General features: G+C 35.5%; 2 protein-coding genes across 4 annotated transcripts in view; both read right to left on the reverse strand.

Annotated features, from left to right (window-relative positions):
- The window catches only part of inaD (inactivation no afterpotential D), a 2,962,486-nt gene that overhangs the window by 2,781,901 nt on the left and 153,311 nt on the right, over positions 1-27,274 (reverse strand). The gene's annotated exons all lie outside the window — the stretch shown is intronic.
- LOC122416421 (uncharacterized) lies at positions 17,185-20,490 on the reverse strand. The gene is made up of 6 exons (XM_043429368.1): positions 20,357-20,490; positions 20,182-20,248; positions 19,407-19,809; positions 19,217-19,325; positions 17,674-17,896; positions 17,185-17,570 (listed from the first exon to the last, which is right to left on the reverse strand). Exons 2-6 carry the CDS (start codon positions 20,183-20,185, stop codon positions 17,197-17,199), a joined length of 1,113 nt encoding a protein of 370 aa, XP_043285303.1. The 5' UTR covers positions 20,186-20,248; positions 20,357-20,490; the 3' UTR covers positions 17,185-17,196.

Raw genomic sequence — 27,274 nt, forward strand, 5'->3', positions numbered from 1 at the left:
GGTCGCCGCGATGTTTGGTCCGCGATCTAAAGATTTCGTTCGTTTCGATGGGCTCGGGCCGTCGCGTGAGTGTTTCGTCACAAATGCCCCCCAGAACAAAAAAATCTAAGAATTAGAGATTTTTGTTCTCCAATCTTAGTTTAATAAGATAACAATTTAAAATGCTTAAAAATTTGAATATTCGGAAATCGGAAATGGAGTTTTTGAAAGGAAAAGATGATGCGTTGACCCTGGGGATGGATGGATTTGATGATCTTGGTATTCTCGATGTTCTCGATGTTTTCGATATTTCTCACTGATTTGGGGGATCGCCGAGGATACGTTCTTGTCGATAGGCATACCAATTACCAGCTGCTTTTTCTTCTTCTATTAGGTCCTGCATATCCTCGGGAGAAATCATCCCGATGTCTTCGTTTAAACAACAATCGTATGACCCTTCTCTCGCAAACTCTTCAAGAACGAGTCGATCTCCCAAGTTATCGTTGTTCGGCAGTGTGAATAACCGAACCTCATGTGCTTCTTTGGTAGGATGTTCCGAAACAATCTTGATCTTGACTCTCTTCTCTTCCAAGGCCCGTTGGTAGTAGAGGCATACAGTTTCCTCCCATCGTTCTCCCAAAAATGGTTTAATTCCCGACAGGTAGCCTTTTGTCGAAAAAGGTGGAGCCACAAGGAACGCATGCGGAAGGGCACACAATTCAAAAACTGGATGCATAAGTGTTATTCCTCGATCGATGAATCTCAAAGTGGCTTCGCTGTCCTCGTATCCCATCAATTCCACGCGGTGGGCTACACTGCCGATTTCTAAAGCGTAGTGATCTCCAATCCGATAACCTGTCCTTTGTATATGCCCAACTCGGTTGACGTGCGCCCCAAGCTCGTACTCGAAGTCACACAACTCCCAATATTTGGTTTTAGTTGTGAACGTGAAGTTCGTTGGATTTTTGAAATCTAGGATGATGCATTCCCTGGTCCCTTCCCACGTGCCAGGCCAGGGAGAAGGCGTTTGTACTCCAGGAATGTTATGGATCTTCATGTTGATGTTGATAAAGATTTTTGATGTTACTTAGGATGAAATAGCCGACTTCTCGATGTTGACTTTTCCTCCAGTTGCCGATGTCGTTCTTGACGATCAGGTAGACTTGCCGATGTTGCTAGTAGCTGGACTGGAGCTGGAATGACGCTCCGGAGCTCGTCGCACCGACTTTTATACCCAACTTCAATCCCCACTCCTTTCACACTCCCCACTTCACTTTTACAGTCTTTTATTTGTCCATATTACCCCCACTTCACTTTTACAGTCTCTTATTCGTCCATATTACCTCCACTTCACTTCTTAGTCCACTTTCACCCTTATGTCCATCATTTTTCATCCCCACTTCCATTTCTCTTCCCTTATTTCCCTTTCCGATCCTTAATTTACATTTTTCAGTGTTTCGGGTAAGTACTTAATTTCTAATCCTTATTTCTAATTAATTTTCTTTTTCAGGACATCGGATCTCCACAAGTAAGTATTTTTTCGCTTCTTTCTGACTAATTCTAGATTTTTTCTTAATTCTATTTTCTATTTTTCCGGTTCAACATTTCCAGGACATCGCTTCTCTACGGTAAGTATTTTTCGCGTTTTCTAATTTCGTATTCGATATTGTTTCAATTTTATTTTTCTTTTTCAGGCGCAGATTTTCCAGGACATCGATTCTCGAGCAAGGTAAGTATTTTTTTTTTTTATGTTTTTTAGCTTTCTAATTCTATTCTATTGCGCAGGTACAGAATTTCCAGGTAAGTATTTTTTTATGTTTTTCAGGTGCAGAGATTCCAGAGGACAACGATAGGATGCTTATTTTCAGGTTTTAAGAAATAAAACACAGGAGAATTTGTTTGAATGTAGCAAAAAATGACGTCTTTTATTGCGCTTCGACTGATTTAAGACGTTTTACATAATAAAATAAATAAAACATAACAAAAATGAGGATATTTGAGATCCGTCGTCCAGAAAAAAAATAACAGTATAAATTTTATACTTTGGAAAGAAAGAAAAGAAAAAAAAATCCTCCCTTAATCTTTGAGGTGTCCCACTTGCAACTCGCGGGCCATTTTTGCCCTTATTAGCAGCATATCGCTTTGGGTAAAATCCATTTTTTTATTCCTCGCTTCGTAAAGGGCAATGTTTGATGTCACCTGGACAGTAGTCTCAGTGAAACCCTATGAGTAGTAATACTACGCCGGTTCTGGCTCAAATGGCGGCGAGGGGGGAGCGGTGTGCGGGGAAGCGCCAGGGCCAGAGGGGGCAGCGAAGGGGGAAGCCGCGCGCCGTAGGGCCGTGTGTGTGTGTCGCACACATTCTCGCGGCCCTTGAAAAAGTAGGAGAGTTAGAGCCGATGGTGAGTGTGAGAGAGATGGAATGAGAAAAATCATGTTAATTTATGACCAGTGCGTTACGGATTTGTCTTCGCCTGGGATGCAGATAAGGGCGGGGAGGGGGGGGGGGGGCATAATGAAGGGTCTGCAGTTGGAGAGAGAGGTGTGAGAGAGATAGAATGACCGTAGAGAGCAAAAGCATGAGAGATACGGAGTGAACGAGAAAAAATATTCTCTAAGAGTTTTGAACTCTGGGTGTATGTCGAGATGAAAACATTCAGAAGGGTCTGCAGCTCAAGAGCAAAATTATTCTACAATAATTCTATAAGAGGTCTGAAGATTTTTTCGACATTTTTCTATAGGAGGTCTGTCCGCTCAAAATTTTCGAAATTTAGTTATTTTTTGATATCCGATAGTTGCCGAGTGTAGGAGAGAGAGAGATGGGTGGTTTCAATAGGCTGAAATAGACTTTACTCATTTAGATTGAATTTATTGTATATTTTACAGAAAACGAATTCTATAAAAAAGTTTATGCGTTTTATTCATAATGTCTGCTTTCCGATCGATGCTGGTACTGAAACAGATCAAGGTAAAAGTGTGAATAAGAATTTTCAAATCTATGCAAAAAATTTTGCTCATCAATGAGGTACTTACCCCTTATTCAATCTAGATCACAGTCTGGACAGATATTCTGCGTCACTACCTAGTAGAGACGAGTCCTACAGTCCTGACAACTCGAATGCAGATGCAATATTCCAATACTCTGTTCTATGCTTTCGCACCGCTGTGAGTTTCTCGAACATTTCACCTCCAGCCCCGAGAACACAGACACCACACAATTTTTTGCCACGTTCGGTGCGGTAATATACCGAGACAATGCACACTCTCGATTTTTCACTCAAATTCAGTTTTTCTTCTTCAGTGAATGTACACCACACTTTTTCATATACATCATGTGTTGAATCACATTCACTGACTGTAGTAACCACCGATTGGTTTTGCGACATTGTTTTCTTCAAATAACCGAAGGGAGCGGAGTCTCGAACAGAAATGAAAATGTTTTGAAAAACCTCTTGTTCCAAATTTGGTGTTGCATCCCCTCTCTTCAAGTTTTTCCCCAAAAACGCACTTTTCTCAGAGATGACCCCCGAGCAGCAATAGTAAAAAAATTATCTCTACAAGCAACGTTAAAATCTACTCTCACGCTTTCTTGCAGACGAAAAAAAAGATGGCCGTGAGTCGAAACAATTTATGATCTGAGATGCTGTAGTGAACTCGAAAATTCTGAGAAATCCTTTTTCTTTCCATTATATCTCTCCCTCCCTTCCATATTTAAATCTAAATGATCAATAATGACTTCCGTCAATGCTTCGGAAAAGGGCTGAATCTTCGGCTTGACTAGTTAGTAAGCATCGAGCCGCGAAAGAGTCAACACGACGAGATAACTTGAGAATGACTCTATCGTAAAACTCGACATCAACGCATCATGTCTCTGGTCACCGACGTTGCTACGGAGCAATTGCTGCGTATGCAAGCAACGCTTCTTCGGACGTTGGAGCAATATTTGGTGTGGGAACACCAGTGTGATACACTTATCGAATCGTTGGAGGCGCAAGTTCGATTGAAGCAATCATGACTGGGATGGCACCACGCAATCACTTCGCAAATCTTACGTCTCGAATGTTTGAAGCAGGTAACACGTCAACGCTTCATACATTGGGGCGGCGGAGTATCGAATGATTGTGGATTAATATGGCGGGAAATCGAGAGCGCATTCGGAAATCGCTTGTCAACCGGGGCTGTAATTAATCGTGATCATATCGACCCACGGAAGTTCTTACTGGATGCATTTGAACTTGTTCAAAAACAAGTAAGTGCTCATATACGCAAGTATAACATCATTAAAGTGAACACTTCGTTCAATGGAGAGTTCAGCGTGGGTGATAAGCGGGCGAATAAAAGTATCAACACGGGAAATGTTGAACTTTTTACAACATCAGACTTGAATGAGTGGTATCAGAAGCGAGTCGTGGAGCCAACTCTGAAATCGCTCGAGAAGTTCCAGGAGAGTGACAGTGGCTGGACATTAACATCAATAACAAATTTAACTGTGAACATTAACAAGTACAACGCTTTGCGGGCGGGATGTCACGTTTCATTGGCGAAACGTATACAATTGAAAAGAGCGGTGGTAAATGTTAAATCGGTGGATAATGCGTGCTTTGGATGGGCAGTGACTGCTGCTCTTCATCCGGTAGACCGATACAGCGATCGCACATTCTCTTACCCGCATTATTCAACGATATTCAACTTCCAAGGCATCAACTTCCCTATGACGTTGGACCAGATTGGGAAATTTGAGAAGATGAATAATCTCTCAATCAATGTCTATAGCGAGAAGGAGGAAGTCATTCTACCAGTCCGCGTGAGCAAGGAGAAGAAAGAGCGACACTTCAACTTGCTTTACATCGAAGACGTGTCGGGATGTGGAATTGGACACTTCGCGTGGATCAAGAATTTATCCCGGCTTGTCAATTCACAGCTCAATTCTGATGGGCACAAGAAAGACATCTGTGATCGGTGAGTATTTTTAATATACAACTGTATACATTTCTTTACGATTATGATAATATACTGTAAATATTTGAAATTTTTTATTGTTATAGATGCCTTCATTACTTCCCAACCATTGATAAGCTGCAGTTCCATGAGGTGGATTGCGGCGTTATTCACGAACGCCAATCGGAAGAAGCGTCTCCCGTTCGTGGTATACGCCGATCTCGAGTGTATCTTGGAGAAGACCAACACTGAAGAGAGAGAGAGAGAAAAACAAGATCCAACATCATCGCGTCTTCAGCGTTGGATATTACGTAAAGTACTCTTACGATGATTCACTATCGGGATATCACGAGCGCCGAGGTGAGGACTGTGTGGAATGGTTCGTCGAAGAACTAAAACAATTAGCTTTGCGCGTTGAAAAAATTCTCCTAACGAACGTTCCAATGAAACTATTGACTCCGCAAGAGTGGAAAAAATTTCGAGAAGAAAAAGAGTGTCATATTTGCGAGAAACCTTTTGTCGAAGGTGATGAGCGTGTTCGCGATCATTGCCATCTGACAGGCCAATTCATAGGTCCGGCTCATTCAAATTGTAATTTAAACTATCAAAATTCGTTTTTCATGCCAATAATTTTTCATAATTTATCCGGTTATGACGCGCATTTCATCATAAAAGAAGTTGCAACTGCGTTCGCGGAAAAAATCGATTTGCTTCTGATAACAAAAGAAAAGTACATCTCCTTCTCGAAAACGGTTCAAACAGGCAAAGACACGCGGAAAAATATAAAATTACGTTTCATCGACTCTTTCAGATTTCTCAATACGAGTCTCGATAAATTAGCATCATTTTTAACTGCCGACAAACTCGCAACGTTAAAATCACAATTTCAAGATGTAGACCATTTTCATTTATTAACGCGGAAAGGTGTCTTCTCGTACGAGTATATTGATAGCTTTGAAAAGTTGAATGAAACGGAGCTTCCACCGCGGGAAGCATTTTACAGCTCTTTAACTGATTCAACAGTCTCCGAAAAGGAGTATGCACATGCGAAAAATGTATGGGAACGATTTTCAACGCGAACGCTCGGTGAATACAGCGATTTATACTTGAAGACTGACGTATTACTATTAGCCGATATCTTTGAGAATTTCCGCGATACTTGTCTAAAAAGTTATGGTCTTGAACCTGCGTTTTACTACACTCTCCCCGGATATACCTGGGATGCCATGATGAAATATACCAAAGTAAAGTTTGAATTGCTCACAGACATTGATATGGTATTGTTCGTGGAGAGAGGTATTCGAGATGGTCTTAGTCAATGCTCCAAAAGTATGGATGGGCAATGAGTAAACCACTGCCTTATGCAGATTTCGAATGGATTGAAGACATTGCAAACTTCAACATCGAGTCTCATCCACTTGACTCTGAAATTGGTTATATACTGGAGGTTGATTTGGAATATCCAAAACACTTGCACGATGCACATAGTGATTTGCCATTTTGTCCAACGCATGATAAACCTCCGGGCATGAAGCAAGAGAAGCTTCTTGTAACGGTGAATGCGAAAAAACGATATGTCATACACTATCGTGCATTGCAGCAGTGTTTAAAACATGTTTTGAAAATCACAAAAATACACAGAGTCTTGAAGTTTAAGCAGTCTTCCTGGCTCAAAACATACATTGATTTGAATACACAGTTTTGTACACGTGCGAAAAATGATTTTGAAAAAAATCTGTTCAAATTAATGAATAATGCTGTGTTTGGGAAAACCATGGAGGATGTTCGTAGTCACGTTCAAGTTAAACTTTTAACGAAATGGGCAGGTCGATACGGAGCAGAAGCTATGATTGCTAAACCTAACTTTCACAGTCGAAGTATTTTTGCGGAAAATTTAATCGCTGCAGAGTTGCGAAATCTCCAAGTCATGTTTAACAAACCGATATATGTTGGCATGTCCATTTTAGATATTTCAAAAACTTGTTTATATGAATTCCATCACGAGTTCATGATGTCGACGTATCGGAATAAATGTAAAGTCATGTATACAGATACTGATAGTTTTGAGTGTGAAGATGCATATGAGGACATGAAATGTAATCTCGACAAATATGATACCAGTGACTATCCCCCAGACAACGTCTATGGCATACCGCTTGTAAACAAAAAGGTTCCGGGTCTCATGAAAGATGAGAACAATGGGGCCATAATGACTGAATTCGTTGGACTGAGATCGAAGATGTATGCGACGCGAGTTGAGGGCAAGAACGATGTTAAAAAAGCTAAAGGAGTCAAGAGTAATGTTGTTGCGAGAACCATAACATTCGACGATTATGTGAAATGCCTCGGTGAGCAGATTGAAATGAAGCGTTGTCAATCTTCAATTCGTGCAACATTACATAACTAGGGAAAAAAAAGTTGGGACAAGTACATTGATGGTCTCTTGTTTCTGGATGACATAAAAAAAAGATTTAGAACCAGGAAAAAAATTCTATAGAAATAATAAACGAAAAATTGAAAAGTTCAAAAAAATTCAACAAAAATAAAAAACAATCAAAAAAATTCTGTAAAGAAATATAAAAAAATTTCAAAAAAATTCATAAATATTGAAGACATTGAAAAATGTACTATCCAAGTTACATGTAGTATAAAAATGTATGATATCAATTGGAGGCCAAGTTTTTATTGATAATTCGGAATATTTATCCAACAAATTGGAAACTTTAATGAAATTCATGATAATTATTTTCACGAAAAAAGTTAATGAAAAAAAAGTCATAACGGAAGTTACGTGCAATACTAAAATGTATTATATCAATTCGAGGTCAAGTATTTATCAGTTATTCGAAATATAATCTCCGGCGACAAATGAGCGTTGAGAATCCTTGTCGGGCTCACAACGTTTTATCAAAATTACTAAAAAATGAATGGAAATAAAATCATTAAAAATTCACATGAAAGTCATTCGTTACTTCAACAAGGTACACACTTTAAAGAATCGATTCCCCTCCGACTTTCAGGATCCCCTGGTATTATTCACAACATTCAACTTCGATTGGATCGGTACAAATTATGTTCAAATACGTCTTAAACGTACTTGTCCGGCCCATCACTTTTTATTCAAATTGCTCATTCGAAAACAAATCAGGGCTGTTCTATAATGACAAATATAATAAAATGGATAGAAATAAAAATAATATCTCCAAGTAATTTGAACTTGATTGTTCGCAAGTTCGTATAGCAATATCCACTTCTCATTTTCTTCAGTGAACACATACCATTCGGTAAGAACCAATGAAAATGAGAAATAATCAGGCGCATTACTAGAAATTTTCGAACCTACTCAGCCATGCAATGTTTTTTTTTCTATAGTCACGTACACATTTTGATAAATATCACTAGCCGAGTACCACACGTGGATTCCTGGAATTTGAAGAAAAATGATTTTGTTGTGAATTATGACTCCATATAATATAAATAGATTAATCAAATTCATCTTTCATTTTCGTTTCTTTTTGACAAGAGCGATTCGAAGGAAAATTATTTTCTCGGGATTTACTGTTCATTAATATTAACACATGCATTAACTTCGTTTTTGATTTGTTTTCGAATGAGCAATTTGAATAAAAAGTGATGGGCCGGACAAGTACGTTTAAGACGTATTTGAACATAATTTGTACCGATCCAATCGAAGTTGAATGTTGTGAATAATACCAGGGGATCCTGAAAGTCGGAGGGGAATCGATTCTTTAAAGTGTGTACCTGGTTGAAGTAACGAATGACTTTCATGTGAATTTTTAATGATTTTATTTCCATTAATTTTTTAGTAATTTTGATAAAACGTTGTGAGCCCGACAAGGATTCTCAACGCTCATTTGTCGCCGGAGATTATATTTCGAATAACTGATAAATACTTGACCTCGAATTGATATAATACATTTTAGTATTGCACGTAACTTCCGTTATGACTTTTTTTTCATTAACTTTTTTCGTGAAAATAATTATCATGAATTTCATTAAAGTTTCCAATTTGTTGGATAAATATTCCGAATTATCAATAAAAACTTGGCCTCCAATTGATATCATACATTTTTATACTACATGTAACTTGGATAGTACATTTTTCAATGTCTTCAATATTTATGAATTTTTTTGAAATTTTTTTATATTTCTTTACAGAATTTTTTTGATTGTTTTTTATTTTTGTTGAATTTTTTTGAACTTTTCAATTTTTCGTTTATTATTTCTATAGAATTTTTTTCCTGGTTTTTATCCCTTTTCTTCAAAATTCAAATGAAAGATAGATCAAATTCAAGACACGAAAAATCCAACAGATTTGCCCACTTTAAATGTCGCTTTTGCATTCTGAATCTAGAGATTTCATTTCATCCAAAACGTGCTCTCAATGAAATATATTTCCAAAGTTTGTAAGTGGCCGCTGAGGTCTAATTATCCACAGTTTGATAGTTGCTGAAAAAAAGTATCCGAAAACTTCTAACATTTATTATGCCAGAACTCAAAGCGGCAAAAAAAACTAAGCGAACCTAATTCAACAAAGCAACAGAATTCAAAAACGTTTAAGGTACCTGCATTGGTTTTGGAGAAAAACCATTTCAGGACAATTCAGAAATTAATTTAGAAATTCGAAAACTCACAATGGAGTAGAAAAAGGAAAATTGAAGTATCTAGAAATGCGGAAGACTTTTGTGATGAATTTTCTATATTACATGATACGGTTGGAGGAAATGATTTGAATGATTGGCACACATGCTGCAACACAGAAATATCAAAGTTTGGAAGTATTCGCTGTATATCAGTCATACAAACTTCAATACTATTTGAAAAGGAACACTTAAAAACTTGCCGAACCAAGTTCCATTACATATTACCATAACCAAAGATAAGGGGTGATCCGTCGCATATATATTTATCCACAGAAATTTCAGAGTTCGCAGGTATCTGCTGCGGTTCAATGTATCTGCGCAATGAGCTTCAAAGACAGCAATTTCAAATCTATCCATAAATGAGCAACTGAAGACTTTTATAATCAATTTTTTACTTCATATAGATGTTACAGTTAGAGTCAAAATGTAAAATGAATGGCACAGTATTTGAATTGTATAGTTTGCAGATTTTTGCAGTATTTTAATCATCCGAATCTACAGCATTATAATGAAAAGTTGTCAAAAGTCATGATGTTACATTAAAATGACATAGCGCACATTGCATTCAGCAATTCTGTAAGTTTCTGGGGATGTTGGTAGGCATCATATTGGATCGCATCCAAAACTGAGCAACAGTAGACTTATCGGAATGAATTTTTTTTATAATAATTCCATATTTGTAGTTTGCAAAGTGGAAATACTCAACATACATGTCATTCTATAAGTTTTGTTATCAAAATTTGTGTTTGCATACCGCATTCCTAAGATATATACGACTTTTCATATCATTAGCAAAAAAAGCATCCAAAGGCTTTCTGGAAAAGTTTCCAAATTTATCACTCGACAGACCTAATGGGAAAAGAATAACTACACACTATACCAAGACCAGATTTTTTTTTGAAAATCTGATTTACAAAATGTGCAATTCAAGATCATGGTTAGAAACCTCTCGAATCATGTTACCACAATCATCATGAAGGAGTAGAAAATCATAGAACACATATTAGGGAACAAATTAATAATATGAATCGATCCGCTACAAACTGTGCGGGTGAAAACAAGGATCGGAGAGGGCAGAGCCAAACTGAAGATCAAGCAAAATATGGGGATGTTTAAAAATAATCACGACACAAGAAATAAATTAGAAAATATTTATTCAATTAAAGTTTCTAATATCATTCTAACAGTTGCGTGTATTTTTGTTCTATTTATTCGTATATATAACCTATGTACACATGATATATAACCACGCCACTGACAATTTATTCGCACTGGACAATATTTCTCGTACTCTGGTTTAATTGAAGGATTATTTCAGTTAACACTAATTTCCAATCGAACGAAATAATGAAATCTTGAAAAGTTTCGTTGACATATATGCATCGCGCATTTTTTATATTCTTTTTCACACACACATCACAGACTACATTTACGCGGCCGCTTTGATATCGGTTTAATATATCACAAATAACAAAATAAATAGTAATATGCACTTCTTTAGATGACGAAAATTATTTTTTTATTGATCCCGCACGCACTTCGTAATGTCGAAACTCTGTTCATACGATCAAAAACTGACACATGGTTTGTACATATATATATGTATATCGGTCGAATTTATGACTGCTGATACCAGCTGTGCTGCGCCGTGTGCTACGTTCCGAAGTTGACGTTAGATTTCCAATCATCAACAACTAATTTCAACAACCAATCACAACGTCTAAAAATGGATGTCGTCAGATCCAACGAATCAGAAACTCGAGAGCATCAAAGTGCCTTTGATGGTATTTATAAATGGCTGTTGCTGCTCGTACTGCTAACCGGACAAATAAGCATGTGTTATTCGTCCGGAAATTAGTCAAAAGTGAGGTTATCTTTCCTCCAAATGAAAATCGCTCTAAACGTCATTTATTTTTTTTTAACATTAAAAATAAGTTGAAATATTTCAATTAAAACATTCCTATCGATAAAAATAACGCAGTTTTGAAATAAGTCAGCATTACTGTTCCAGAATATACGTTCTGGAGAAATTTGATAAAACCTTCGGACGAATAAGAATAAATTAGTCGTCCGGTCAGAATGAAAAATCTTGTGTCCAAGCATATACGGACGGATAAGCAGTCCTTAATCGACCGGTTACACAATTTAGAGCCGTTTAAAAAAGCCTTCGAACGAATAAGAATACATTAGTCGTCCGGTTAAAATGAAAAATCTTGTGTCCAAGCATATTCGGACGAATAAGCAGTCCTTAATCGTCCGATTACACAGTTTGAAGCCGTTTAAAAAAACCTTCGGACGAATAAGAATACATTAGTCGTCCGGTCAGAATCGAAAATCATGTATCTATAAGTACGTTTAATGGTTGATTTGGAGGCTACATGAATGGCAAACGTTACGCTCCTTGGCTGGGCTACTCCAGGAAGACCCACCTATTTACTTTTCAAGAATTTTTTTCTTCTATTTTTTCAATTTGAACAAAGAAAAAATAAAATTCTTGAAAAGTAAATGGGTGGATCTCCCCGGCGCTTCGCGCCGGAGAGACGGAATTTTTAGGTCAAAATCCCCGGAATAGCCCAGCCAAGGAGCGCAACGTTTGCCATCCATGTAGCTAATAAATGATTATTTTGAGGACCGTCTTCAAAACCACCATTTGTCCTCAAAACAACCAGTATATACGAAAAAAAGTCCTCAAAACTACCATTACACGAATCTAAGCATATACGGACGAATAAGCAATCCTTAATCGTCCGGTTACACAGTTTGGAGCCGTTTAAAAAAGCCTTCGGACGAATAAGAATACATTAGTCGTCCGGTCAGAATGAAAAATCTTGTATCCAAGCATATACGGACGAATAAGCAGTCCTTAATCGTCCGGTTACACAGTTTGGAGCCGTTTAAAAAAGCCTTCGAACGAATAAGAATACATTAGTCGTCCGGTCAGAATGGAAAATCTTGTGTCCAAGCATATACGGACGAATAACCAGTCCTTAATCGTCCGGTTACACAGTTTGGAGCCGTTTGAAAAAGCCTTCGGACGAATAAGAATACATTAGTCGTCCGGTCAGAATGGAAAATCTTGTGTCCAAGCATATACGGACGAATAAGCAATCCTTAATCGTCCGGTTACACAGTTTGGAGCCGTTTAAAAAAACCTTCGGACGAATAAGAATACATTAGTCGTCCGGTCAGAATGGAAAATCTTGTGTCCAAGCATATACGGACGAATAAGCAGTCCTTAATCGTCCGGTTACACAGTTTGGGGCCGTTTGAAAAAGCCTTCGGACGAATAAGAATGCATTAGTCGTCCGGTCAGAATCGAAAATTTTTAAATGGCTGCAAACCATGTAACCGGACGATTAAGGATTGTTTATTCGTCCGTATATGCTTAAGTACGTTTAATGGTTGATTTGGAGGCTACATGGATGGCAAACCGCTTCGCACCGGGGAGACGGAATTTTTAGGTCAAAATCCCCGGAGTAGCCCAGCCAAGGAGCGCAACGTTTGCCATCCATGTAGCTAATAAATGATTGTTTTAAGGACCGTCTTCAAAACCACCATTTGTCCTCAAAACAACCAGTATATACGAAAAAAAGTCCTCAAAACTACCATTACACGAATCTAAGCATATACGAACGAATAAGCAGTCCTTAATCGTCCGGTTACACAATTTGGAGCCGTTTAAAAAAGCCTTCGGACGAATAAGAATACATTAGTCGTCCGGTCAGAATGAAAAGTCTTGTATCCAAGCATATACGGACGAATAAGCAGTCCTTAATCGTCCGGTTACACAGTTTGGAGCCGTTTGAAAAAGCCTTCGGACGAATAAGAATACATTAGTCATCCGGTCAGTATCAAAAATCATGTATCTAAGCATATACGGACGAATAAACAATCCTTAATCATCCGGTTACACGGTTTGCAGCCATTTAAAAAAGCCTTCGGACGAATAAGGATAAATTAGTCGTCCGATTAGAATGAAAAATCTTGTGTCCAAGCATATACGGACGAATAAGCAGTCCTTAATCGTCCGGTTACACAGTTTGGAGCCGTTTGAAAAAGCCTTCGGACGAATAAGAATACATTAGTCGTCCGGTCAGAATCGAAAATCATGTATCTATATAAGTACGTTTAATGGTTGATTTGGAGGCTACATGAATAGCAAACGTTGCGCTCCTTGGCTGGGCTACTCCAGGAAGACCCACCTATTTACTTTTCAAGAATTTTTTTCTTCTATTTTTTCAATTTGAACAAAGAAAACATAAAATTCTTGAAAAGTAAATGGGTGGGTCTCCCCGGCGCTTCGCGCCGGAGAGACGAAATTTTTAGGTCAAAATCCCCGGAGTAGCCCAGCCAAGGAGCGCAACGTTTGCCATCCATGTAGCTAATAAATGATTGTTTTGAGGACCGTCTTCAAAACCACCATTTGTCCTCAAAACAACCAGTATATACGAAAAAAAGTCCTCAAAACTACCATTACACGAATCTAAGCATATACGGACGAATAAGCAATCCTTAATCGTCCGGTTACACAGTTTGGAGCCGTTTAAAAAAGCCTTCGGACGAATAAGAATACATTAGTCGTCCGGTCAGTATCAAAAATCATGTATCTAAGCATATACGGACGAATAAACAATCCTTAATCGTCCGGTTACACAGTTTGGAGCCGTTTAAAAAAGCCTTCGGACGAATAAGAATACATTAGTCGTCCGGTCAGAATCGAAAATCATATATCCAAGCAGATACGGACAAATAAGCAGTCCTTAATCGCCCGATTACACGGTTTAGAGCCGTTTGAAAAAGCCTTCGAACGAATAAAAATACATTAATCGTCCGGTTAGAATGAAAAATCTTGTGTCCAAGCATATACGGACAAATAAACAATCCTTAATCGTCCGATTACACGGTTTGGAGCCGATTGAAAAAGCCTTCGGACGAATAAGGATAAATTAGTCATCCGATCAGAATGAAAAATCTTGTATCCAAGCATATAAGGACGAATAAGCAGTCCTTAATCGTCCGGTTACACAATTTGATGCCGTTTGAAAAAGCCTTCGGACGAATAAGAATACATTAGTCGTCCGATCAGAATCGAAAATCATGTATCTAAGCATATACGGACGAATAAACAATTCTTAATCGTCCGGTTACACGGTTTGCAGCCATTTAAAAAAGCCTTCGGACGAATAAGAATACATTAGTCGTCCGATCACAAAGGAAAATCATGTATCCAAGCATATACGGATGAATAAGCAGTCCTTAATCGTCCGCTTATACGGTTTAAAGCCGTTTGAAAAAACCTGATCAGAATCGAAGAACACAAATTAATACATATTATTTCTTTTTCAAACCATTTGTAAATACAAAATTTCCTAAAACAAACAAATTATGGAATAGGGTAATTCTTAATCACATACAAATTTTTGAAAAATCATAAAGTTTAAATTTATTTGAGATCATCAACTTAAGAATACTTTATCACATGTTTTTTGACAAAACCCATCCTTAATTTTAGAAATAAAGCTGTAACTTAAGCTATTACATTTCTATCGATTGAAAATAGAAAACAAACTGCTTTTTAATAAAACGAAGTAAATTGAACTTCTATTAGCATTGAGGACATTTCCAAATTTTTTTTGTCGGCGGTTTTTTCAACGAAACACATGTCAAGTGATACCATGACATACAATAGTCACAGCGTACAGAAAATTTTTGATTCGATGAAAAAGATCCATCATCAACAGTGGAATCTAAATCACGAGTGCACATAGCGCATAAAAAAACATCATTTTCTTTTTTATAAGTGACAATGTGTTCGACAACTTTCCATGCATCAGAAGAAAAGTATCTTTTAATTGATTCAATATTGACATCTGCGTCAGCAACTGCATCAAGAACCTCGTTCGGTCTCGTCTGGACCTTTTGCTCCTCGATAACTACACCATGCTCTATAGCAGAGAATGCAGTTTCCTCATCCACCAAACATTTTAAAAGAAAAAAAGCTCGATCTTTGAGACGCATATTGAAAAACGCACATTTTCGCAATTGAGCTCGCACGCGACGTTTTTTGGGAAGCCCAATAATAGTTTTTAATGATCCTCTTGGACGTCCTCTGCGTTTCAAAGCACAAGGTACCTCTATATTGTTCAGATCAACGTTTGACTCCGAGCGAATCGTATCGGCTTCTTCCAAACATGAGTCTTCGTTTTTTCCTTCATCGTTCTCGCCACAATCGATACTTCGCTTTACTGCATTCCGATTCACGTTTTTTCCTTCATCAACCTCACCGCAATCGATGCTTCGCTTTACTGCATTTTGATTTACATCAATTTCCTCAAAAGGTAAACTCTCGCTCATAGTTACGTCAAAAACTTCGTCAAAGTGAGAATCATGTCGGAAACCCGACGATATTGGTGTACTTGTAACGATCGTCGGAAGTACGATATTTGAACTACTCGTAACAATTGTCGAAAGTGTGGTATTTGAACTACTCGTAACGATTGTCGAAAATGTAACATTTGGACAACTCGAAACGATAGTCGGAAGTGTGACATTTGAACAACTCGAAACAATTGTCGGAACTGGTGAAACATCGACTTCGCAATTTTCGACCCAAGCTTTTCTTATCTTATTCAACAATCCAAGTCGCCGAAAAAATAAATCACCAGACACTTCGCAGCCCAGATTATTGAGGTCATTCGTTATAACTCGAATCATTCGGAAACGCTGATTTTCTGTAGAGACGTGACGTTTTGGAGGTTTCGAGGAAACAACTGCACCGGAAATAACTTCATCGTCCATCCTCTCGTTTTGAAAAACTCGTTGCGTGTGGAAGTAATACTGCTGAGTCCATCGACGAGCGCAGATATTAGCGTCAAAAAGATCGCAGCCTAATTGTTTTCTAACAATAAAAATGTGGCTAAAAACAAAAAACACAAAAATAACGAACAATTTCTGAAATAAATGAAGAAGTCCCAAAGATCGATTATAGTTAAATATCAACCGGCACGGCAACATCATGGACGCAAACGATGGACAATCGCAGGAATTTTCAGAAGCAACAACGGTCGAAGCACCCAATCGAAATTCAAAGTGATCATCATCCTGTTCAGTAAAAATATTCTTCTCACGTCTGAAACTCTCCAATTCCTTGCTAACGAATTTGAATGCGCGTCGCGTAAGATAACGACAATAAAGCCACTCTGTAGTGTCTTTTTCATACGGTATCACCAACATTTTCTGATAATTATACGCAGCCTTGGAATCGCGTTCCGAATCTAAGCACGTGATAAGAATGAATAAGCTTTCGATGAACTCCTCTAACGTGCTGTATAGTTTGACAACGCTTTTAACTTTAGCGTTTAATGATTCGATTCGATTGTTTGTTGTATTCAAGAATGTACTTTGCATAAAATCGTTGCTCAACGTCCACTCGTTGCGAATCGGGTGCCAATTTTTGTTGAAGTAGTTTACGATTGCCAATGGCAACTTTTCAACTTCTTTGTAGTAACGCATATACTCTGATTCAGTCGCAGAGTATAGCATTTTCTGAAAAAGTCCTTTTGCCGCATCTCGTTGCTCTGGTGTGATAGGCAACTTTTCGCAGCTCACCTCTCTGTTAAAAGTTCTCAGAGAATGAAATGTACATATCAAAACATTGGCATTTGATGATTCTTCTTTCAAGCAAATCCTTATCCGCCATGATGCACCTAGTCTTTGACCAAGAGGGATGGATTTTTTTGAACGCTTGAAGAAACCAAGTCATACTTTCCGCGTCTTCGTTAACAAGGATGCAAACAGCAACGATTTCGGTGTTCCCTTCAGAATCTTCTACTACCATCAGATAAACAGGAGCCCGTATATTAAGAAGCTTAAATGTTCCATCGATACCCACAAATTCGAAATATGCAGCCATTGATTGTTTCATATGAGGTGTTGCGAAAAGAAGACCCTTCATTTCTTTATCTTCTTCAAATATGTGGCATTCAGCTCCTAGAAAAAATATCAAAATATTGACACATAAATACTTCTCAACATAAATGCGTTAAATAATAGTTCACTATCAATCATAAAAATCAATTATGATTATACATACCGTATTCTTTTTCAAGTTTTTCAACTGTGTTTTTCAAATTATTTTGGCCTCCTTTTCGCGAGATAAGATTGGACAAATCTTTGAGCAAAATTTTCTTATCAAAATCATAGCCACATTTTTGCTTGACCATTTTTTTATCTGCACGAATATCCAACAACTCTTTAACTTGAGTCTTTTCATCTGTTGTCATAGCTCGAACTTGCGGCAAAAAATCGTACAATTTCTAGAAAAAAAATAAAAATGTCTTTTTTAAAAATGTAAAATTCGTATAAATTTAAGCTAACAGTTTCCTGAATTTTCATATGCATAAAAAAAAAATTTACAAAACGAACTTTCAATAATCTTAAATTTAAATCGTTAGTTCTACATTATTCATTAAATACTCATTAAATATTCGTTATCGCGGCACCAACTGTAATCGGCTTGTAAATTTTTTTATAACTTCTATATGACCTAAATGTGTGCGGAATCTTTGGGTGAGTTTGGAGCACCTTCGGTGTGTGTGCGGAATCTTTATATGGGTTTAGAGTGTTATCGCTGGTGCCGCGATATCAAATATTTACCAAATACCCTATCTAGATTTAAATATTTCTACTCAAATAATAATTCCAAATTATTGTGCTAAAAAACCACATAAATTTAAAAAAACAAGTATTAAAACGCAATTTTGACTAATCAAAAAAAATACTAAGGATTAAAATAATAAAAAAAAAATAATAAACATAAGCATTAAAAACAATACAATTTTTTACTGAAATCGAAATTCACAACTTTATACAATACTTCGAAACAATTATCCATAATTAGGAATAATCCCACTTTTGAATATCATTTGCGAAATTTCAAACACTAGTCAAATTTGAGATCACATTTTGATTAATAATCATTTTTATATAAATAAAAAACCATTCTCTAAACAAATATTTCTGTTTTATATATACAACAAAACTACTCTCCTCAGCCGACTTTATTTTCGTATTTTTTAAACAATAACCTAAATGTAGAAATGTTACTTAAATATTATTTCTTTTTCATTTGCACAAATTTCTTGAAACAATTTAATAAAAAAAAACTAAAAAAGCGTATTCTTTGTAGAAAAATTCATTCAAATTCCTTACAAAGTTTTCAAGATTCAACTATTACCATATTTTAAAAAACAATATTTTAACCATTGCACTTGAAATTAAATTTTTTTCATAACTACACCATTTTATTGAGTCTCGGAAAATTCATATAAATCACAATAAGGTAATCTATCAGGTGTACGATCAATAGAAATTTTAATTCGAAAGATTCAATATTTCGAAACAAATTCCAATTACAGTGTGTTATATTTAAACCAGAAAACTTTCCTTTTTATCAAAATATCAAAAATATCCAAGGCGAATGTATGTTTGTCTCTCTAGTACTCACACAACTAATAAATCGCCTTAAAGTACTACATTGTCAATATGAAACATTTTTGAAAAATAACTTTGAAAACTCTCTAAATATACGTAGACTTTCAAAATAAATATTACGAACATACTAAAAAATCTCATACCTTCGCACAGATATGATTATGATTATTAATCATTTTATTTAGCACCAGCTTGTTTCCATCACGGTTGCAAATGAAAGAAATCATAGCCGGACATTCTTGTTGAAACGTCCTGAAATATTCAATAAGAATTGTACATATAAATTACAACCACAAAAAATAAAATCTGATACAAATAACTATCAAAACTTACGATGAAGATCGAATGCCTTTCGTCAACGATTTAAATGTTTTTCCTCCGTGAATACATCTGTACACCAATCGGTAGTACTTCAAATTAGCATTTAACGGTCGTGAAATACCCCTATTCTTGCACTGTTCAATAGTTGTGCTATCGCGTTTATAATAAACACAATAAACTTTTTTCCCAAAAGCTGCGACTGATTCTTCAAGTTGAGTAATAGAATCAAACTCCACTCCGACCGTCAACGGAATGACAGATTGTGAATTTTTTTCCCTCGATGAATGAGAGTCCCCAACACAAACTGATGATTTTGATGATTTTTTCTTACTTGTCGATGGTCGCTCAATATCGCTGAGATTAGAACAAGACTCTTCGGACAGATCACAGCGATGATCAGAACTTGATGATGAAGCTAAATAATGAATATAATTCATATAAATATATATTCATTTTATATAACTTTATTATTTCAATTCAAATATTAAAAACAATAAAATGTACCGGACAGAAAAAGTTAACTATATCAAACTGCGGAAAGTCACCCTCACCTTCGACTCGGATAACAAGCCATAGTTGAATATAGTCTTTTTTCAATTTCCACAGAAACAACAAAAAGTTGAACTAATGCAAAGGTCCGGTGAAAAATAATATCTCGACTAAACTACGTTAAACATTCAAAAGTTCTACAGCACAACGATTGTGCAACACTAATTCAAAAAAAAAGAAAAAAAACCAAAAGTAGCTCGAAGAGAACTCGTTACAAATATAATTATTAAAAACTTACACATAACTGTAAATCATAAATCCTGAATAAATCCTGAATAAATCCTGTTCAACAAATGAGACACAATCTGTAACACGTGCAAAAATTTGAGGTTAGTAAAGTCATGCAAGCAGAAAAAAAGAAAAAATATAAATTTTATTGAAATTTTTATACATAAAATTGAGAAAAAACTTACCTGGCAAAATAATGAACTAATTCTGAATTGAGTATTACTTTTTAATTTATTAATCACTCGAACAATTTTTTTTACAAACACCGGCGACAATCAACAATGCCTTTTTGCGCGCAAATCGTACAAATGTAACGACGCAGTCATACGCAATGCGCATGTGTGAAAACAATTCGACAAACACAACGCCGCCGACGCCCTGTGCCAAACATATGAAACATAAACATGCTTATCGATATATTTATATATAAATGACAGTACGAATAACTAATCGTACGGTTAACAGTACGGCTAGCCACTCCGTTTATAAATACAGACGCATAAATTCTTAAATGTGTTGGTAACTTTTGCATAATCTTGAGCCCGTGCAAAGTTTTTTCTCAGCAATTACAACACCGATCATGCTGATTTAGGGCGGAATCGAAAGAGAATTACTCAATTGGCTTAAACTTCAATTTTCAAGTTGCTAAATGGCTCCGGAGCTTCGTAATTCAATAAAATAACATGCCAATTTTACCCTCACCACGGCGAATCGTTTTATTCAGAGAAAGTATAGTCTCGGCGAGAGTCTCGGGCCAGCAGACGACAGGGCTGTCAATGTACTTGTCCCGAGACTCTACCGAGTCTCTTGATCTCTGAATAAAGTAAATTTCGGTGGTGGGGGTAAAATTGACATGTCATTTTCTTGAATTCCGAAGCTCAGGAGTTATGTCGCAATTTGAAAATTGAACTTTCAGCTAATTAAGAAATTCTCTTTCGATTGCGCCCAAAATCAATACGATCGGTGGTGTAATTGCTGAGAAAAAAGTTTGCACGGGCTCAAGATTATGCAAAAGTTACTAACACATCTATGGATTTACTGTGTCTGTACAGAACACCATCAAAGGCCTCTTGATGCCAGCTATAACCCATTTCTATGGAAGCTCGGGTCCCGGGATCCCGGCTACAGAAATAATGAGTTGCGATTGGTCAGGACACTTGCTGTACCGTTCCAGCGGAATACAGTTTATGAATATATATACAAGGCCATCAGTCAGCCGTCAGTTATTGATGTTATAACAAACGGATTTTCGACATTACGAAGTGCGGGGTGACAAAAAAATATTTTTCATCTAATAAAGTGTTAAATATGTATTTATTTTATTAAAAATAGTGGTATGTGGTGTCATACAGTATTACGAAAACCAGACATATAGTGACTTTGACGTGATATATAATACATCCATCTGTCATTTTTTGATGGCATGAGCAAATTAATAGCAACAGCGATCTGAATGATAAAATTTCGGAGAAATATAGTGCGAGCTGTATGAATTCGATTCAAAATTCTTATATGACTATAAAAAAAAAGGTTATGAAAGTTTTGTGAAAACCATGTGGGTTAGTTTACGCTCATCGCAATCGGTTCGCGAGTGTTTGTTATATAGAACATATATTAGTATTGGGAAATTTCTCCTTGTACAAATTCTTTGATTTTACGTTTATTTATGACATAATTTTGTTGCAATCCTGGTTCTGGGTTCTTCAAAAATTTTCAACGGGAGTTATGTGAGAAAAAAAAACTTTCGCTCATTATAACCTCTCAAACGTTCTTTCCAAACAGAAATTTTATGTTGTGTAATTACATTATAGAAAAAATATGCGTGATTGTATGTAAATGAATGCAAATAAATGTTGAAAAACTTCGGTCAAGTAAAAGTGTCTAATTCAATGTATTGTTGTCATATTTTCTTTCATTACATTTGGCTGTGTTCACCGGGCCCTTTTTCCCACCTCCTTAGCTCACAGTGTATCCATACCAATTTCTATTCATTCTCTAGAAAATTCGAGTGACATTCGTATTTGTATTTCCTCATATTGATGTCAATAAATTGGAAAATTCATATCAAAAAGTTTTCATGATTGCTTGTTTACAAACACGAGATTTAAAAAATCTTTGGGCCATGTAAATACATAGATATTCACTTGAATTGTTGCATGATGAATTTGGAAATTCATTTCAATAAGTCATTGGTTCCTTATTTTTCGTGATATCAAAATTTGTATCTTCCAAATGCAATGAACACATCTTAAGTTTGACAACATGATGAAGCGACACGTATATTGAGTATTTCCAGACCAAGTTTACGATTGGCATTATGGATTAAAAAATTCATGTGTGTGAGTCTACGCCTGATCATTTCTGGATGTGATCAAATATTTTGTCTGCGGATAACCATGGAGACATTCTAAATTACACTATTTGATTTACTTCAACATGCAGCGTATCTGTCACTTTATTTATTGAATATGCCATAATGAGTTTCAAAAATGTGGTTCGGGTAATTTTAAAGTTTTTTGCCCCATAGCACCAAAGTCTGTATTACTGGTACGCAGCGAGTACCTATGAACTATATTCCTGCGAAGCGGTAGGTGTGCCAATCTTTTCACTTTTTGGTTCCAACTGTAATATATGAATGAGATACATGAAACAATTATGCGTTCTGTTCACTTTCAAGTGCGCTGTCTTTTTTCCTTTTAGTTTTGGCATAATAAATTTTATGAATCGGTGGTAATTTTTTCTGTCTGTACCAAAATTTAGATGAATAAATCGCAGCGAATACTTGCAAATTTGGAAAATTCTGTGTATTGACATGCATGCCAGGTATTAGTACTTCCTTTTTTTGATTATGGAATATGGATATCTACAAATAATAAAAATTATACATGAATTATAGGATTTGGAAATGGATTATAAATAATAATCAATAATAAAAAATAATGATGAATGATACAAAAAGTCAGCGATGGCTTGTTTATGAATGGCATAAGAAGTTATGTTTTCAAAACGCATTGCTCATATTAAAAAGTAAGCAATTCTGTTGGTCTTGACGCACTTCATACTTTTTCTTTTGTCCGGTTGAACCTTGGTGGCTACATGCAGAGTTTGAAAATTTTATGCATCGACGTGGGTGCGTCAACTTTCTATCTCTGGGAATGATAATACGAATGGAAAAGATTGCTTCAAAAAGTCCTTGGAAGCACGTTTTTTAATGAAATAAAAATAACTAGCATTAGAATTCAATAAACATATGTGAAAATTGCGAATTCTGGTGGACTTGGTGAACATTATATATATATTTTTCTTTCTCCTTCTGTCAAATTTTAAGGAAAATCAATCCAAAAATTCGTTTCATTGAAAAATCTTCATGTTTTCTTTATTTACAATGATTTCATCAAAACAGATGAAAACAAAATTTATAAATGAAGAGGCAAAATTCCACAATGATACAAAATATTGAAAAACCTTACGGAATATGATTTTAATCCCACAAAATTATAGACATCTTCGAAATGGTTGAAAAATTGAGGATATCACTTCAAACATTCGAAGAATATCAAACTGTTATAAATTGTACAAAACTTAAAGAAAATCATTGGAGAAAGGAGAATTATTTTTAAATATCACATTAGAAACATTGGAGAACTTGAGAAAATCTTATTTAAGAATATTTTTTGTGGTTTAGAACTACCACAGAAAAAAGATTTGATATCAAGCCGTAAAAATCCTCTCTCGGAGAAAAAAAATTTGGACAATTACATTGATGATCGCCCGTTTTCGCATTATACCACAAAAAATGTAAACAAAACTTCTTAAATCACACAACAAAAATGATTTCGAACCGTAAGAAAATATCAAATATATTACAATCCTACAGCATTAGTGTATAATGTTCTTCACTAGTATACTGATTGTGCGGTATCAGTCTTTTTTCGACGAATCAGATGTTACAAGCCAAAATCATATCTCGGCCTCCAACCCGCTTTCCACCGTGCTCTTGGGTTCCTAATTTCCAAAACATATTAGAGTACAAGGAAAAAAATCGCTGAAGTCCAACAACAGACCTGTGACGAAATATTTCCAGTACAATTTGACGAAAAATAGGTCTTTTTTCGTGAAAACCAACGTTATAAGCCGAAAATTATATCTCGGCCTCCAACCCGCTTTCCACCATACTCTTTGGTTCTTAATTGACAAAACATATTAGAATACAAGGAAAAAAATCGCCAAAGTCCAAGGACAGACTTGTGACGAAATATTTCTCGCACAATTTTGACGAAAAATAGGTCGTTTTTCGTGGAAACCAACGTTATAAGCAGTAAATCGTAAAGAATTCATAGCAATTTAAATTAAAATTATATATTCATCAAAACATAAATAAGGAATTTTCGAGAAAAAAGACGTGATATCAAACCATAAACTTCCCCTAGGGAAAAAAAGGTTGGGACAAGTACATTGATGGTATCGTGTTTGCTGATAATTCCATCCATAAAAAAAAAACTTGGAAATCGATGCCTCATTCTTCTTATTTGATTCGAACAGCTAAATCAATTGAAAAAAATTCCATCTAATTTATGTGCAGCATTAAAATTTATTATATCAATTCGAGGCCAAGTATTTTCTAATGAATTGAAAAAGTTACCACTTGAGTTACGTGCAGCACTAAAATTTATGATATCAATCAGTGGACAAGTATTTTATTAGTAACTCCAAATTTTGACGTTATTAAATTGTTCTAAAAAGCTTTTAAATCCAAAAAAAATCACATGAAAGCTAGTCATTCGTTACTCTATGGTGGCAAAGACTTATAAGAAAATCGATTTTTCTCAGACTTTCAGGATCCTTTGGTATTATTCACACAATTCAACGTCGATTGGATCGATATAAATTATGTTTAAATAAGTGTTAAAAGTACTTGTCCGGCCCATCACTTTCTGTTTAAATTGTTTATCCAAATAAAAATCAGGGCTTGTCTAGAACTGATGGTTCACAAGTCACAAGTATTCATGCAGAAGGAATTGAGACAATTATCTTCAAGTAATTTTTACTTAGTTGCACTAATTTAATAAAAAACGGAAACAAATTATTCCGCAATATACAAAGGATATTAGTCTGCATCGATAAATGAAAAAAATTGTATATAATATATATGTTCAAGCATCCAAAATAACTCTCCAGTTTATATTCAATGATGGCAATTTTTACTTCCTACTTATTCTTCCAGCGAACGAATTCCATACGGAATAAGAACTAACCTATACTATTATTAAAAGCATTAAACTAATAATGAATCGCATTTCAACAAATTTTTAACCAGATTCTGCCGTACAATTTCGTTTTTTTATGATTGATTTTTTATTAAATGAATAGTGATGGGCCGGACAAGTACTTTTAACACTTATTTAAACATAATTTGTATCGATCCAATCGACGTTGAATTGTGTGAATAATACCAAAGGATCCTGAAAGTCTGAGAAAAATCGATTTTCTTATAAGTCTTTGCCACCATAGAGTAACGAATGACTAGCTTTCATGTGATTTTTTTTGGATTTAAAAGCTTTTTAGAACAATTTAATAACGTCAAAATTTGGAGTTACTAATAAAATACTTGTCCACTGATTGATATCATAAATTTTAGTGCTGCACGTAACTCAAGTGGTAACTTTTTCAATTCATTAGAAAATACTTGGCCTCGAATTGATATAATAAATTTTAATGCTGCACATAAATTAGATGGAAATTTTTTCAATTGATTTAGCTGTTCGAATCAAATAAGAAGAATGAGGCATCGATTTCCAAGTTTTTTTTTTATGGATGGAATTATCAGCAAACACGATACCATCAATGTACTTGTCCCAACCTTTTTTTCCCTAGGGGTTCTTCTTATTTGATTTGAACAGCTAAATCAATTGAAAAAAATTCCATCTAATTTACGTGCAGCATTAAAATTTATTATATCAATTCGAGGCCAGGTATTTTCTAATGAATTGAAAAAGTTACCACTTGAGTTACGTGCAGCACTAAAATTTATGATATCAATCGAAGGACAAGTAATTTATGAGTAACTCCAAATTTCAACATTATGGAATTGTTCTAAGAAGCTTTTAAATCCAAAAAAATCACATGCAAGCTAGTCATTTCTTACTCTATGGTGGCAAAGACTTATAAGAAAATCGATTCTTTTCAGACTTTCAGGAGCTTGTGATATTATTCACAATATTCGACGTCGATTGGATCGATACAAATTATGTTTAAATATGAGTTAAAAGTACTTGTCCGGCCCATCACTTTCCATTAAAATTGTTTATTCAAATAAAAATCAGGGCTTCTCTAGAACTGATCGAGCACAAATATTCATGCAGAGCGTACTTAGAGAGTTATCTTCAAGTAATATTCCCTTAATTGCACTAATTGAATAAGAATGGAAACGAATTGTCCTGTACTATACAAGGGATGTTATTGTGCATCGATAAATAAAAAACATTTTGCACATTAAATATGTTCAAGCTTCCAAAAATAACTCCCCAGTTGGTATTGGAATGACGGCAATTTTTACTTCTCACTTTTTCCAGCGAACGAATTTCATTCGGTATAACTAACCTATACTATTATTAAGAACATTAAACTAATAATAAATCGCATGTCAATAAATTTTTAACCGGATTCTGCCGTACAATTTCGTTTTTTTATGATTGATTTTTATTTGAACGAATAGTGATGGGCCGGACAAGTACTTTTAACTCATATTTAAACATAATTTGTATCGATCCAATCGACGTCGAATATTGTGAATAATATCAGAAGCTCCTGAAAGTCTGAAAAGAATCGATTTTCTTATAAGTCTTTGCCACCATAGAGTAAGAAATGACTAGCTTGCATGTGATTTTTTTGGATTTAAAAGCTTCTTAGAACAATTCCATAATGTTGAAATTTGGAGTTACTCATAAATTACTTGTCCTTCGATTGATATCATAAATTTTAGTGCTGCACGTAACTCAAGTGGTAACTTTTTCAATTCATTAGAAAATACTTGGCCTCGAATTGATATAATAAATTTTAATGCTGCACGTAAATTAGATGGAATTTTTTTCAATTGATTTAGC

Source organism: Venturia canescens, chromosome 9 (genome assembly GCF_019457755.1).
Source record: "Venturia canescens isolate UGA chromosome 9, ASM1945775v1, whole genome shotgun sequence".
NCBI classification, from domain to species: Eukaryota; Metazoa; Arthropoda; class Insecta; order Hymenoptera; family Ichneumonidae; genus Venturia; species Venturia canescens.